We start from the raw sequence: 16,596 nt of genomic DNA, 5'->3' as shown, positions 1-16,596 counted from the left end.
TAACTTCTGATACAATAATTCTGTCGCCATGTTCATGATGTGACCGCTAGCCAGACGTTTTTTTTTTTTTTTTTCCAGAACAAATTGGAAGCAAGCGTCACGGCTGATTTTTTTTTTTTCTTTTTCTTGCAGGTTGTCCTCAAGAGCTATATGAATTATCATTTCCACCAAAAATATTAAAAAAAATGTTACGGCTGACGGCTGCTGACCTGCAGAACAGTCCTGTAGATTTGGTTTAGATTTTTTTTTATTCTTAAAACAAAAAAAATGTTTTTGATACCACAGGCTTCTGTTTTCGATCCCACAGGCTTCTGTTTTCGATCGCCTCTCCATTAAGAACTGCATCTTAGATTTGAAAACGGCTCGTGCACTGAACCTTCGCATAAGCTGTACTAAAGCTCCCACGGAGGAAAACGTGGTCCAGCCAACTTGATGTCAAACAGCGCTGACCCAGTGTGCCCAGAACGGTTGATGGTTAAAGTCTAATGAAAGTGTTCGGCAATGGCTAAGATCCTACCAGGGCATGTGCCGGCAAAAGGGATCTTGTTTGTCTCCTTTAGATTGGTCAGAGCTGACCCAAAGTGAGCTAATCTAAACCCAAGTACATTGAATTATATTCAATGACCTGGGTACATCTCTTATAAATCTGATCTACATTCATTGGAAGTTGGACCGCATCGCCGAGCAAAAGCCTGAGGGGTCCGGTCTGACCCTCATTGGTGTGGATGTGGAAGCGGTGGCCACTAATGGTGATGTCCATGCACGAGTCCAATTGCAGTTGCTTGTGATCTTTTTATTTTTCTGATGTTTAGAGTGAGATTGCACAAGAAGTTGCTGCAATCCTGTAACCCCGGCATGTTGCTTGTCTTGGCAGTAGCATCTCTATCTGCTCTTACTGTCAACCTCCTCCTTCCTCTTTTCTTCTTCTTCTTCTTTTTGTTCTTTTTTGTAAAAACGGTAACTCATATAGCTCTAACGTGAATATATTCTGTCAGATCAGAAGAAAATAAAAAATATAATGAAGGCGGGAGCTTTATTGTGAAAGTCCAGCAGATCTTTTCGGAATGCCGTGTAACATAAAGTGTAACTGCCGTCTGTTACTCGACTTGTCTTTGTGATGCTTTTGTCTCACGCCGTTAATGCTGCACTTATTTGTTTTATTTAGAATAATTGCTAGAGTATAAATAACAGTGGGTCATATGGCAGCGAATTAATAGGTTGAAATGGGCCAAATCTCATTCCAGCTGACTCTATTCGCCTATGAATTTGAAAGAGTGAAAAAAATAATTATTTAAATAAATCATAGAAATTTCACTAAATAACCAAGAAGTTTCTAGTCTTCAAAATGGAGCCCAACTGTTGCTTGTCCAACATTGCCAGTCCATTTATACCGCCATTTCTGGTACCACTATAAATGGCTCAAAGCATTAAAAATCTTGATTGTAGAAATCTCTTCATTTATTAGCCGGATAGGAAAGAGGAAACTAGATTTCCAACATCCAGAAGAAACGCTCGAAAAATCATAGCCAATTCGTGCATTGCTACCTCATAAATTTCAATTTAATTAGATTCTTCTACGTTGCTTCTATTGTAAAATATATATCTTTTAAAAATTCGACCACAATAAAAATTTTTAACTTATCTTTTTTAATTAAAAGCCTCATTTACTCAAACCTTTTTTTTGTTGGATCTCCTGCAAATTATTCATTGCAGAATAATGTTGGAGTTGCATTTGATTTGGGTTCGAATGCTAACTTATACAATCAATTGAATTTGATTTTACTAGTGAATGCCTGTCTAAAATAGTTGTTTTCATATTCCTTTTATTTAGCATTTCTAATTCATGAAATATAATGTTTTAATACACGAGCATACACTAGTGTAGCTAGTGTAAAAAAACCATGAAATTTAGATATTATTGGAATGGTGAAATGAAATATTATCAAGAAATTTTAAGAAGTCGACCGCTTCATCTATATTTGAAATTTATTGTTCTTTTTTTTTTGCTGAGGCGGGTGCTTCATACAGTGCGTGTACGAATACACCTAATAAAATCAAAATACAATAACTTACGGAGTGCCAGTGGCAGCTCCCCCTCCCCCGACCAAAGGGCGTACTCCGAGTGGTGGGCCGCATAGACGGCCAGCCAATCAGCCGCTCCATTGGCTTTCCGAAATACATGTTTGGCCTGGATGGCCCCCCATCTCTCATCATCCTGACTATATCGCGGATCAAGGGGTGGTCTGTGCTCTCACCCCTCGACCCCCTTTGGATCCACCCAATGACAGTGGTGAGTCGCCCTCCAAAATAATTGAGCTGGCCCGCATCACCGCCCATGCATGTCGAAGATCCGCCCAGGCTGCATGCAGCTCTGCTCTCGGAATCGATGTATCGAACAACTGGCAGCCGCCTGCGGCCACTACCCTGGAGTGTGGGTCCCGTATGACAAAACCTACACCGCCTCGCATGCCGCCATCCAGCACAGACCCATCAAAGTTGACCTTGAGGAAGCTCAGGGGTGGGGGCTCCCCGGTGAAAAACACCATCTGAGGAGCTGCCGGAGCAAGGGGGAACCCCAGGTGTCCCGAGCTGTCAAAGGTCTGTCTAAAGAAGGGATGGGCTTGATCTCTATGGCCTATACTCGAGTAAGCTCTGCTACAAACCTCGGTGACACCCTGCGCTCGCTGAGAGTACGAGCATTCCTTGCTAGCCAAATCTGATGTGCTGTGCAAGTCGCTCTGATGCCCTCCACACGAGTCCGCGAACTAGCTAGCCACTGCCGTGTCACCCTAAGGAACTGTAGCCGCGCACTCCGGGCCTCCTGCGGGATCCCTGTCCACTGCCATGTCGACCTCGCCTATGTATAATAGAAAAGCACGTGGTCCACCAACTCCTCAGCTCTGCACATCCCGCACTTCATGGGAATCCCCCAGCCATGCCTGCTCAACACTGCTCTCGTTGGAAGGCGATCCCATAATACCTTTCACAAAAAGAGAGCTGCCCTCGGGTGGAGGTCAGACCTCCAGATCCAAGTGCAATCCGAACCCGGCTCGTGCTCCGACTGAAAAATGCGGGAGAGGTCTCCCAGTCTAACACTGGCCTGGCTCGAGGTGCCCCATACTCTAACATCCGGCCCCCCACCTCCTGGTAGCGGGAGGGACCGAATCCTCGCAACTAGGTGTACCCCGAACAACAGCCGTAGTCTGGCCTCGTCCCACTTTGCCCCTCCTGGTACTAGGAGGTCGCACACCCGTAGCCCCTCCACTACCTCTGTATCAACCATGGTCGGCCAACAGCTCAGGAGAAGGGTGTCCACCCACGAATCACTGGTCACGTCAATACTTCGGCCATCGCCGATCAACTACCTGGTGTGTGCCGCTACTGACGGTAGGTACATCTCGATCTCGCACCACATGAAGGAGACTCGATGGCCAGTCCGTGCTACCTCTGAGACCCTTCGACTATATCTGGCTGCCATCACCTGACTCTAGAGGCCGTATGGCTTGGGAACATAAACCAAGCCGCATGCCGAGCAATGAACGCCTCGCGCCTCTCTATGAGGGAACCCCTAGACCACCCTCACTAGTAGGAAGGCAAATCTGTTCCCAAGCCACCAGGTGCACTCCATGGCCTCCACTATATGACCCTCACAGGAAGCTTCGAAGAAGGCGCTCGATCCTCAACAGGAACGTCTTCGGTACCATTGTGTTGGCCATAAGGTACACCGGTATGGATCCTAGCACTGATCTGACCAAAGTCACTCTCTCCATTATGGATAGGGAGGACGCCCTCCATCCCTCCAGCCTGCTTTGGACCCTCTGCACCAAGCCCGAGCACTCGACCACTCGTAGCCTCCGGCCAGTGATAGGGACGCCTAGGTAGGTCAGCGTCCCCTCCTGATCCGGTATCTGCAATATCCCTCTGATCTCCTGTCTGACTCTGCTCTCTGTGCTGCGGCTGAAGGAGATGGCAGACTTGAGGAAGTTCACTCTCTGACCGGATGCCGCGCAGTAGTCTGCCACCACCCTGCAAAGGACCCGTGCCTCTAGAATCCATGCCCTAGCCAAGAGAAGACAATCATCAGCAAAAAGTAAGTGGGAGATAGGTTGAGCCTCTGGTGCTGGAACATAGGCCTCCATCTTCCGGCTGGCACACACTCCCTGCAAAGCACGGAATAAAATATCAGCACATATAATAAACAAACAAGGGGATAAGGGACATCATTATCGTAACCCCATGGTGGACTTGAAGAAAGCTGATGGAGTGCCGTTGACCAAGATAGAATACTTTGGCCCCCGGACACACCCCATAACCTATCCAATCCACTGCCTGTGGAAGCCGTGCGCCTCCAGTGCCCGCTGAAGAAAACTCCACCTGACCCTATCATAAGCCCGCTCCATGTCCAGCTTGACTGCCATCAGGCTGTGCCGCTTCGATGCTCGCCGAAGATCCCACATAATTTTCTGGGCTAACATAACATTGTAAGAAATAATTCTACCAGCTACAAAGGCCCCCTGCTCCTGGCTGATGATGCCAGGCAAAAGGGGCTTCATCCTGCCCACCATAATTCTTGCCACAACCTTGTATAAGGTTGTGCACAAGCTAATGGGCCTAAAGTGACAAGGCTCAGCCGCATCCTAACGCTTAGGTATAAGCGTGATGAAGGTGGCCTTTCAATCCTCAGGCATCGCTGCTTGGGTGAAGAAGCACTGAATGGCCTCCACCACCGCTGGTCGGATAATACCCCAATACTGCTGGAAGAAAAAAGAGGGGAAACCATAAGGTCCTGGGGCCTTGTCAACTGCCAAGGCCCAGACTGCCTCCTGCACCTCCTGTGTCGACACCGACCGGATCAAGGATGCACTCTCAACATCACCAATACCCAAGTCCACCCCTAGAGGGTGGTGACCATCACTGGCCTCCTCATTCTCTGTCCATCTAGTGCGGAAAAAATCAAGCAAGACCTGTCCACCCGATGGCCAGACCCATCACGCTGAGAGTGGATCATGCTCCGCCATCTCCGGATAATCGTCGTCCGATGAAAGAAGCTAGTATTACGATCACCCTTGCTTTCCCAGTGCACATGAGATTTTTGTCTCCAGAAAACCTCATGTTGCCGTGGCAACGAATGGTGAGTCGCAAGTAGGCCCCGAAGATCGGCCATATCGTCCTCCGGAAGCACGCCTCCTAGGTCTTCCTTCTTTTACAGCTTAGCGATCGAGGTCTCTACCCCCTCCAATCGCCGAAAAATGTTGCCCACAACCTCGCGGTTCCAACGGCGAAAATGCCTCTTGGTCAACTCAAGTTTGCGCGAGACCCATTGCATGGCATCCCCATGCACCGGGATCCGCCACGCGTCGTGGACAATATCCCAAGACTGGGGGTAAGACAGCCAAACCTTCTCAAAACGAAAGAAGCTGTGATGGGTGGGACCCAATAAGGTAGAAAGTAGCAGGTGGTCCGAGGCAATCCGAGGTAGGTGACTGACCCGGCAAGTAGGGAATCGAAGGATCCAATCTGGAGACACAAAGGCCCTATTTAATCTCTCCCAAACCCTAGCACTGCCTAGCTGATTATTGCACTAGGTAAACTGTGGTCCGAAAAAACCTAAGTCTACCAAGCCGTTCCGTGACACAAAATCACGGAACTCCCTCCTGTCCACTCTATTTGTGAAGGCAGCACCCCCTCGCTTCTCATTCTCACTCTGGATACGATTGAAGTCACCAATCACTACCGTCGGGATATTCTGGGCGGTCAGGTTGGTGATCTCTTGCCAAAGAACTCTCCTAACCCTATGATCCGTACTCGCGTACATGCCACACAGCACCCATGGGGCAACATCAGGTCTCGACACGACCATGACTACCTGTTGGGGGCAGTTGTAGAAGACATCAACTATCGCCACTCCACGCCTCCACAGGACCAAAATGCCTCCCGACAGCCCTCGGGAGTCGACTGCATAGGTCTCCTAGTCCCTCTCTAGGCGCCACCTCAAACGTCTGAGCCCCTCGCTAGATAATCGGGTCTCACAGAGGAAACAGATCTCTGGACAATGGACCTGCACTAACCATTTGAAAGAAGACATGAAGGACATCTTGGCCGCCCCCCTACAATTTTAAGCGAGAATCATCATGGATCACAGTCCGCATAGTCGGCCTCAGACTCATCCTCTTCTAGAGTCACAGGAACATCCTCAAGCTCGACGCCCAGGGTGCCTCGCTCCTCCTCCACATCGCCAGTTGTGGATACGACCCCCATAACTACCACCCTGACACGCTGCATGGCAATAGAATGGTCCGTACCCCCTCCTGGTAACAGTGCCTCGGCCATGCTCCCCTCCAAGTGTGGGGTGGGGTGGTCCCCTGCCACGCACCTGCATGGGGTGGTGTCCTCCAGCACGCCCGAGGTTGGGGGTGGAGGGCCAAAATGAACGACCCCATCTAGGCCAGCACCCAACATGGGGAGGTCTTGGCTAGCAGCCGGGGGGATCCTCAGCCACGAGTCCAGCTCCTGACCGGGTGGGCTATACTGGAAAGGCCCTGCGAGTGCCTCAGGGCCCCTGACCAGGGTCCGCTCTTCCTGGGCCAAAAGGTCCGGCTCAGTCAGAGCCCCTAGCCCCAAGGCTGATTGGGCCAGTGGGCCCACCGCAGCCTGGGCGCGCGGGTTGCCCATACCCTGGCCTTGTGGGCCCCCGATAGAGTGGGCTTGCGGGCCATCCCCATGGCCCAGCACCAACAGGGCCTGCGGCCCTGTCGCGAGATGGGCCCGCTGGCCCTGCACAACCAAGGGCCTCGCGCCCCGCGATCGGGGCGCGACCCCATCCTCACGCGCGCCCCCGATGCGGGCTGAGGGCTCAACATCGTGCGCGTCCCCGATGCGGGGCGCACCACTCGGGGCGCGCCGTCAGCGCGGGGCGCGCCCTGGACTGCTCCAGTCGGCCCACGGCCCCGACGCCCGACCCTCTGGGCTCGAGCGCGCTGGGACGGCAGTCGATTGGCATGCTGGGCCAATTGGATCACCGGGCCTGAGCCCCCTTGTGGGCCAAGGCTGCTGGGGGCCTAGGCTTTTTTTGGGTTGGGCCTCGGGCCACGCCCACCCCACTCGGCCCCAGGTCGGCCAGCAGAGGGGGTGAGTCACCCTGCCGGCTTGGCCCTGGGTCCCCCAACTCGGTTGAGCTGTCTCCTGGCTCGCCGACCAGGGCAACTCGACAGTAGCCGATGGAAGGTTCCGGAAGCAACCCTTCCCCTCCACCGGCCAGCAGCGACCGGAGACGCGCAACCATCGGTGTCCGCCGGCGAGGTCGGGCGGGCCGCCGGGGATGGCAGCCGGGACGAGAACGACCCAGGCCCTCGATCAGTGCCGGTCGTCTCCCCCGGCCACGGCTGATGGTTCTCCCGCAGGATTCTCCTCTGCGTCGCCACCATCCAAGGGCCGTAGACTGGCCCTTGGTTCTCCTCCCCAACAGCCGGAGGCGGCTCATCTGACTCGCCCCTCGAGTCCACCGCCCCTGAAGACGAGCCCTCCGTAGCTTGGTCAGTCGCCGGAAGACGATAAGTCGCCTCCCCATGGCCCATTCGCCCGCAGCGGGGGCAGAGCGCCGTCATGTTTTCGAAAACAAAGGGCTGTCGTCGCACCTTCGTCTTCCCTTGGATCAGAACCCCCGGTAACAGGGGTTCAGTGACATCGACCGCCACCTTTATTCGAGCAAAATCCATCGACCCCTGTTGCTCGGTGATCCCGTCCACCACTATCGGCCGGCCCGCCCGAGCCGCAATGTGGAGAATGGTCGAGGTCGACCAGTACTCTGGCGGCAGGCAGGGCAGACGAAGCCATACCTGGGCCGTCTTCACAATGCCGTCGTCGGGCTCGAAATCCAGGACCTATGGGCTCATGGTGAGAAGCTACCCCGCCACCACCCACGGGCCCTCGCTCAGGGCTCGGTCCCGGTCCTCCATCAATCAGAACCTCAGGGCAAGGTGGGCTCCGCGAGCGGGACGGCCACCACATCCTTCAGTTTGGCCCGGGTAGCCACATCTTTGGCCACCCACTCCGCCGAGAGACGGCGGCCGAAACTGCGAGCCACCAGCGCCCGCCCTTCCCATTCTTGTCAGGCCGCTGCTATCGGTTCCTCCAGAAATCGGAGGACGTCCGGGAAGCGACGGCTCAGCCGTTCCACCTCCGCGGCCGTGGGCCACTGAGTAACCCACGGCCCCGGCCGCGACCAAGCGCCAGAGCTCTCTCCCCGCGTTCGTGACCGTGTGCCTTACCAGGTCCTCTCGCCGCTCCATCCGTCGTCTTCCCCATCGTCTGCTTCCCCTTTCGATCCAAAGTGCCTGAAAGAAAGGGGGTTAGCCAAAACATAGCGGATCGGAGTTACCTTGCCGGCAAGGGCCAACCACCGGGATATCTCCTGCTCACGAAGGCGCACCAGCCGGATCGCAAGCTGCCAGAGGCCCGACCACTTGCCCCCCGGCTCCAGATCCCAGGTGGCCCGACCCTTGCTTCCTCCACGGCACCCGAGCTGATCGCCGGATGAGCCGAGGATCCTCACATAGCGTTATTCGAGGAATTTCACACTGCCTCGCCCGTCGTGGGTGCCATCGGTCGGCTGGAGCATAGGCAATTTTCCTGCCGGCCGGCTAGCCGTTAACTTTCTTTCACTGCACCGAAGCTTCGCGTTCTAACTGGCCGTTAACTTTCCGATTAATTTATTGTTCTTCATGGCAGATATCTTCTAGAGATTTTTATATGACATTTTATTTATAAAAAATGTAAGTATCTTACATCATGGAAGGTAAGATTGGATGGAAGGCAACGACATCAGAGCCTCAGAGGAGCGATTCCAGATAATTCCGTTGCCCCGTTCATGATGTGACCGCTGGCCCGACATTTTTTTGTTTGGTGCGGAATAAGTTTAAAGCAAGCGTCACGGCTGCTTCCCACCAACCTCCCTCAGCTGCTGAGTGCTGACCCACAAAACCGTCCTTTTCCTCCGCAGATTTGGCTTAGATTTTTTTTTTTTTTTAATTTACAACAGCTGCGCATATAGCTGAGTACAACCAGCTGAATTTAAAAATAAAATAAAATAAATTAACGCAGAGAAAGAGGGACAACTGTTGCACTCGGCAAGAAGACCACTTCAAATTGTTGGGCCGTAGACCATCCAATCAAAAAGATTTATTTATCCTTCGATACACGTAAACAATTTAAAAGAAGCCCAAATTTGACCAGACCGTAGATACCACGAAGTAGGTGACCATCTTTATATCAATTTTTATCCCGTAGTGTAATTTCTCTTAAGGCATACGCTACCCGCAGCATATACATGCCTCGAAGATTTTTGATCCTTCAGAAAAAAAAAGGTTTTTGATCGCATTAGATCGATCTCCACTAAGAACCTGCATCTAATGGTCGATTTAGATTTGACAACGGCTCGTGCACTGAACTTTCGCATAAGCTGTACTGGAGCTCCCACGGAGGAAAACGTGGTCCAACCAACTTGACGTCAAACAGAGAAAGAGGGACAACTGTCGCGCTCGGCAAGAAAACCACTTCAAATTGTTGAGCCATAAAAGAAGCAATCCAATTAAAAAGATTTATTTATCCTTCAATACACGTAAACAATTTAAAAGGAGCCCAAATTTGACCGATACCATGAAGTAGGTGACCACCTTCATACCAATTTTTATCCCGTAGTGTAATTTCTCTTGAGGCATACGCTACCCGCAGCGAATACATGCCTCGAAGATTTTTGATCCTTAGAAGAAAAAAAAAAGGTTTTTGATCGCATCAGATCGATCCCCACTAAGAACTGCATCTAATGGTCGATTTAGATTTGACAACGGCTCGTGCACTGAACTTTCGCATAAGCTGTACTGGAGCTCCCACGGAGGAAAACGTGGTCCAGCCAACTTGACGTCAAACAGCGCTGACCCAGTGTGCCCAAAACGGTTGACGGTTAGGGCTCGTTTAGTTCGCGGAAAAAGAAGGGGGGAAAGTGTGGTCAACGGAAAAGTAATGAGATGCCTCTTGTTTGGTTGGAGTTTTCAAAGGAGAGAGAAGGAAAAGTTGTATTCCCATAGGAATGTGATTCCCACATTTCATGGAAAAGTCTTTCCCATGAGAAACATGGGAAAGTTACTTTCCCATGAGGCGGGAATCACTCTATTTTTACTTTTTTCCAAAAAGTCCCTTCAGCATTAAAGAAGCATTAAAGAGGTATTAAAAACCTAATTTTTATTAAGGGCATAATAGGAATTATATATAACTTTCCTAGAAAAGTGGATAGCCAACCAAACATAAGCACCTTGAAAATTTGTCACTTTCCCATGGTCAACCAAACATGCCAAAAGTACTTTCCTAGGCATCCTCTTCCTAGGAATTTGTTTCCCAGAAATCATATTCCTAGGAAGGAAAATGCTTCCCGCGAACCAAACGAGCCCTTAAAGTGTATCGAAAGTGTTCATAGAGAGAGTAGAGGCGGTCAAGTCCAAGTGGAGTGGAGGGCCGGCATTAAATCCGGTTCAACGGAGGGCAAAGTGGGAATTTCCTCACCATAGCTGGTTTCACAAGCCCCGGACCGGACCTCATCCTGGTTTCTAACAATTCGGGTACGTCGTTTGGGGAGCGGATCGCAAAACAGATCAACATCAGGCCACCATCCCAGTTCGAGAAACTGTCCCTCCTTCGGATGCCGCCACGTGTCCTTCCCCGCCAAAACATTCTAGGGTTTTAAAAGCCCCAACACTCCGACGAACCGCCCCCCTCCCTCTCTCTCTGTCGGCAACAAGAGAGACCCCCGAAAAATTCCTTCGGCCGAGCGAGGAGTTTAGGACGGCTGAGATGGAGAAGGAGATCGAAATCCGAAGCCTTAACGGGGAATCTATGATCGTCTCGATCGCCGGGCACAGTTCGATCGGTGAATTGAAGGCTCTGTTGAAGGAATCGTTCCTCCCGGCGAAGAATTCCCCAAACTTTCATCTCTTCTTCAAGGTAGGAGTCCAGTGCCGAATCTCAGTATTTTCCATCAGCTGTCATCTCCAAGTTATCCTCTCTTGATCAAAATTTGATTTCTTTTAAAGGTTATAAAGCAACTTGTTTCTTGACTACACCAAAAATCTCTCTCTCTCTCTCTCTCTCAAGACTTAGACTCGGAGAAAAATGCTGTTATTTTAATATAAGATGGACTTAATTTATTAATATTTTGCGTTTGGATTCATGATTGCTGTCGATTTGGTGATGAAGGGTGAAAAACTGAGATTGGAAAGCCGTATTGAGAACCATCAGATTGAGCATGGTGAATTCATGGTTCTTGTTCCATTTACGAAGAAAACCCAGCGATTTTCAGTAGAACCCGATCCCCCCGGGGCTCAAACTGGCCCTTCAAAATCTTCACGTGAGAGCATGGTGTCTTCTGCTGCTGAGTCGGCTTGGCTTGATATAATGAATGATCTTTCATCTCTATCTGATGTCGCCGGACTTGATGGAGCTCCAAGTAATTTCAGTCTGTCAAACAAGTTGGGTGGTGGGAAGGAGGAGGCCTTGAAAGTTGAAGGTTCGAGCAAGCTTTCCTTAAACACAAAACGCAAGAGAGAACCAGAAAATGATCACGTGCTTCGGGATATATTACGCTCCGATTTTAAGAATGTGTTCGAGCAACAGACCAGTGATAGGATAAGCCAATTTGTGGAATCCGCGAGCTGCTTATCAAGTCCTACTATGGGTAGCTGCTTGTTGTTTGAAGAACTCTTTACAACATCCAAGGAAACAGGGCAGTGTGTGTGTCCATCGTGGTTGAAGAGAGTATTGAAGAACTTCACTTTTCTGAACATCTTTTATGCCTTTTTTCACATTCAAGGTAAATGCATGACTTGGGATTGTATAGAGGAGGCACTGAAGAATCGTCGTAGCTTTGGACTCGATGATATATGCATTTCAGATGTGGAGAACCTCTCACTACTTTGTCCCAAGGTAAATCTTTTTATAATCAGGGCAATCATGCTGGTGAAATATAACTGGGTCCCGTGATTTGGTTTTTGGTTTGGTTACCTGGAAGGCAGAATTTAAAATTGCAGTTATTATCGCTAAGCTGGAGTTTAGCATATTGTAAAGATTTTGTTTCATATGTCTTTTTGGTCAACTATCGACCAATGGGTATCCTAAAGTACAGGGGACCTAGATCAGGTCATGCGAACCAGTGAATCTGAAATCACGGGGAAAAAGAAGTCAGACTTTAAATCAGAAGAAAAAAATGAAACAGAAGGAAAAGCAAGAACAGGATGTAATAGAAGTAGCAATCATATCCATGGCTTAGAAGAATCAAACTTTTGATCAAAATTGATTCTTAAAGATAAATTGGTTTGCGTAAAAAAGGTCATCTAAATCATCACTCGAGAATCATATATCTTCGAAGGACATGAAAACAGACTATAAGTTGTTGGCTAAAAGAGATTGGTCTCTTTTTTAACTGAAAATTGGTCTAGGACTTTCAGATATTCTCAAAATTCCATCATATATCAAATAAGGATTTTTATTGTGTTACCTTTGACTCTTGCTTAGGCCTAGCCAACCTTCTTGAGCGATCCTAGAAATCATGGAATGAATACCAATTTCATTTATTAACTTTATCTGTGCTGAATCATTTGCTTCTGTGCATCTGAATTGTTCTTGAACATCATTTTATCTTATCATTTCTAATTCTATATTCTACTTTCATTCTGTATGTCAGAATGGAATAATATGTCAGAAATTCTTTTTTATTCTGTTTTTACCGATGTTCTGAAATGCAATTTGTCCTCTTCTTTGTATAATACATGTACAGATCACTTTGCATACTCTTGTTTGAAAAATATGATGTATCTCCACTTGCCAGGTAGTAGTAATTCTGGGTTTACAAGAAAATATGGTAACCAAGTTGGGCTCTGCAATTGTTATTGGTAATCCTTCGACAGATTTATTAGATCAAAGTGAACTGACAAAAATGCTCCGAACTGGTATGATTTACCTATATTTTTGTTGTTTTCCCTTTTGTCTCATTTTCTAGGTTCACATGTTAGTCTATAAGTGGTTAACTTCTCCTCATTGATTATTTTCACAGCTAGAAAGAAAACACCAACCTCAGCAGTTATTAATGCTACGGAGAAACGGGAGGTTGCTTTCAAAACTGAATTATGGAGGGCTATTAAGTGTTGCATGGTATGCTTAGTCCAGATACAAGCTTGGTTCACTTACTCTAGGATCTAGAGCTCTGTTAGACAGACAAGGATTTTTGTGATGCTTAAAAGAGAAAAATCTTTTGGCAGTCATGGCATTATAAGTTCTTACTACAACTTTTGTTGGTAAAGTCAATTCAAAAGAGAAAAATGAATGTGGAGGCGAAAAAGAAGATATATTGTTAAATTTTCTTTTCTATCACTGATGTATTAGTTAAATTTACAATGCTGATTACTGCCTCTGTATTTTCTCCATGCACATCTGCAATATGCTTAATTTACAACATAAGTTCATGCAAGTTGTATAGATTTTGAGGTTGAGGAAGGCTTATTGATTATGGTAATAGTAGCATGAATATTTGGCTTATTTACCTAGGTCCAAAATATGGGAACAGTTGGTTTGCCAGTCCGATGTTTATTCAGTGGCAAACTTGTTGCTTCCTTGTTAAATTCCTGATGAGACTAGATGTCTGAACTTTTTCCCTTGAATACCTTGCTTGAATATTTCTCTGGCAGATCCAAGATGCTTGGCGGAATTATTGGCTTAGCAGTTTTTGTTAGTAGATTGAGGCTTTTCTAGTTCATGATTTGATGTGGACCTTCTGTTATTTCAGGAAAAGAACCTGTCAAAAACTAGCTTCCCTTTCATGTTGTCCCTAGAAGATCTTATATTGATGAAGGATGGTTTTGGTGTTTCAGAAGGTAGTGAAGTGAGGCCAGTGAAGACGAGATCATTGGCATCAGTATGTCATGTATGTTTCTCTTTTGTTCCTCTTCTTGATATCATCCTCTTGTTCATTTAACTGCAAATCATCATAAATTAAATAAAATCTTAAGTAACATCCTTTAAAATAATATCAATCTTTTAATAGAGATACTTTGAATTTTTTGTTGCTTACATGTCAGCATCTGATAACTTTATTGATAAGATTGCTGTGATCTGATCATTGAATTATCAATCAACAGAGTTTGAACCCCATGGAAGCTGCTGAAATGATTGAACATCTTAGACAAGGCATCGGAAAGCATGGACAGGTTTCTTCCTACATGCCTATGCTTCAAGTTCAGAAAATGTGATAGAAGAGCAACCTGAATAGTATGTTCTTGATGTCTTGTTCTCTGCAGATTGTGCATGTGCAAGAAATAGATGCAAAAGAGGCAGTGTATGTGGAACTTCCCAATGATCTGTCGGAAACATTAAAGTGTGCATTAAATAGGGTTGGAATATCCAGGTTATACAGCCACCAGGTGCCACTAGTTTTCTGTTATTTTCTTCTTTTTTTTTATTCTTGGAGTCCATATTTTCTAGTGGTTTTTGACCTTCTGTAATAATAATTTACAGGCTGAAGCTATGCAAGCTTCACTTTCTGGGAAGAATATTGTGGTGGCAACATCAACTTCTAGTGGAAAATCTCTGTGCTACAATGTTCCAGTTCTTGAATCACTCTCTCAGAATCTACTCTCATGTGCTATATACATCTTTCCAACAAAGGTCGTCTCTTTAAATTTCTTGCTTACTATTTAAGTGCAGTATCCAGTTCTTTTCCTCCTTTTTGGGGTACTATTTACAGAATTACCAGAATGTTTCACCTTTCTATTTTATTATGTACATTTTTAATTTTTATTTTGGTTCTTGTTGAGCATTCGCATAACCAGAAATAAATGGTTGTTCTTGCATGTAGGCTTTAGCTCAAGATCAGCTTAAAGCTTTATTAGAGATGACAAGGGGCCTGGATATGGACTTGACTGTTGGTGTATATGATGGTGATACATCTCAAGAACATCGTATTTGGATCAAGGATAATGCAAGATTGGTATTTGTGGAGACTTCGGAGTTCTGTACATTTTGCATTTCTTATGTTGCGTAGCTTCACTAACATGCCACACAATTATATTTTTATTTCTGTAGTTGATTACAAATCCAGATATGCTGCACATGTCAATCTTGCCGTATCATGGACGGTTTCAGCGGATTTTATCAAATCTCAGGTAGTGGGTGGGCATTTTTTGTAACTTCTTAGCGCACTTCAATTTTTCATATTAGTTCATTTTTAGCCTCCAATGGTTTTATTCAGATATTGTAATTACGAAAAACATACAGAGAATGTTGTTGAACAATTGTTTAAAGTACCCCATTATTGCAATTGCTTTCTCAGACAAGTTTTGAAATCAGGTATATAGTGATTGATGAAACTCATTCATATAAAGGAGCATTTGGTTGCCATATGGCTCTTATCTTAAGGAGACTCCGTCGAATTTGTTTCCATGGTACATTTTGTTTGATGGTTTTCAGATGATACAATGGTTGGATTGTATTTTTGCCTCCTTTAATATTAATTAGAAAATTAACAATGGTAATTTTTTATTCTGTGCTTGCAGCATATGGTAGTGATCCTGCCTTCATATTTTGTACTGCTACCTCTGCAAACCCACGAGAGCATGCTATGGTAGGCCAACAAATTACAGATTAGAACCTTTGCCTTACTTAGTATGTTGTTACACAATTGAAGTACTTTGCATGCCATTAGTGCTAACAAGAGTAGGAACTGGATCATTGGTGGTGTTGTTTAATTTGAAGATATTGTTAAGATAATGCAATTATAGATTGTAAGGGTTCTCCTTCTAACATTTTTTTTTTGGTGAAAAATTCTCCCTAATATGTTGGCTAGTGAATGCCATCAATTTAAACCTTCGACCTGGTTGTTGTTGTGATTATTTTAAAACATTTTAAGAGAAGCCCATGAAGTAGAAGATTAGCTCCATAAAAGAATATCAGAGGAAAGTTGCATGACTGTGTTTAATTATTTCTGGAATAACTTTCAATATTAGATGGTTGTTTACTGCCTTGAGCCGAGTGCTCTACTTGTTGAGCATATGTGATCCCTTAGATGGGCTACATCATGTTATTACAAACTGACGTGATGTATCTTACTTTAATCTCATTGTTCTTTATCTTGTTACTTTAATATATTTTGTTTAACAAAAATCTTGAACAATAAAACATTTGATGGAAAATGGTACAATCATCAGGGAAATGGGTGTCATATGGCAACCACAGATATGGGTCAAAGCATAGCCAATTTCCAAAATCCCAATGCCTCAACATACTGATGAAACCATGTTAGCAGGTAGGAAAACTAAGAGCAAAATTAAATTTTAAAAATTATGGGTGTAATCAAGGTCCGCCGTACCGGTACCGGTCGGCGTATCGGTGGCCGGCCGGACCGGTACGGTACCGGTCCGGTTCGGTACGTACCGGTTGGTACCGGTCCCGTACCGGCCGGTACGCGGTGGTTTCAAAAACCACAGCGCGCAGCGCTGTGGTTCTAAAAAAAAAAAATCGTACCGGTGCGAACCGGCCGGTACGGGCTCCGAACCGGCCGGT

At 46.6% G+C, this 16,596-nt stretch overlaps 1 protein-coding gene across 11 annotated transcripts in view; it reads left to right on the top strand.

Annotated features, from left to right (window-relative positions):
• The first annotated feature begins 10,746 nt into the window (after nucleotides 1–10,746).
• The window catches only part of LOC120111105 (UBQ, helicase-c and DEAD-like helicase domain-containing protein), a 38,677-nt gene continuing 32,827 nt past the window's right edge, over nucleotides 10,747–16,596 (top strand). For 8 of the 11 annotated variants that reach the window (XR_015967162.2, XR_015967155.2, XR_015967156.2 and 5 more), the window contains exons 1-12: nucleotides 10,763–10,992; nucleotides 11,245–11,970; nucleotides 12,872–12,992; nucleotides 13,097–13,194; nucleotides 13,826–13,963; nucleotides 14,178–14,246; nucleotides 14,337–14,459; nucleotides 14,554–14,703; nucleotides 14,894–15,025; nucleotides 15,121–15,200; nucleotides 15,385–15,479; nucleotides 15,591–15,658. Coding sequence is in view for 3 of the 11 variants with exons in the window: in XM_088700943.2 (XP_088557069.2) it covers nucleotides 10,843–10,992; nucleotides 11,245–11,970; nucleotides 12,872–12,992; nucleotides 13,097–13,194; nucleotides 13,826–13,963; nucleotides 14,178–14,246; nucleotides 14,337–14,459; nucleotides 14,554–14,703; nucleotides 14,894–15,025; nucleotides 15,121–15,200; nucleotides 15,385–15,479; nucleotides 15,591–15,658 (1,950 nt within the window). In the remaining 8 variants the exon portion in view is untranslated. Of the gene's footprint in view, nucleotides 10,993–11,244; nucleotides 11,971–12,871; nucleotides 12,993–13,096; nucleotides 13,195–13,825; nucleotides 13,964–14,177; nucleotides 14,247–14,336; nucleotides 14,460–14,553; nucleotides 14,704–14,893; nucleotides 15,026–15,120; nucleotides 15,201–15,384; nucleotides 15,480–15,590; nucleotides 15,659–16,596 lie in introns of all 11 variants that reach the window. The other 3 variants (XR_015967160.2, XM_089924156.1, XR_015967161.2) reach the window with 2 other exon arrangements.

Source organism: Phoenix dactylifera, chromosome 7, assembly GCF_051530095.1.
Source record: "Phoenix dactylifera cultivar Ajwa chromosome 7, Ajwa_hap1_PhDact_Kaust_v1.1, whole genome shotgun sequence".
Taxonomy (NCBI): Eukaryota; Viridiplantae; Streptophyta; class Magnoliopsida; order Arecales; family Arecaceae; genus Phoenix; species Phoenix dactylifera.
This window is presented reverse-complemented; position numbering and strand designations above follow the sequence as displayed.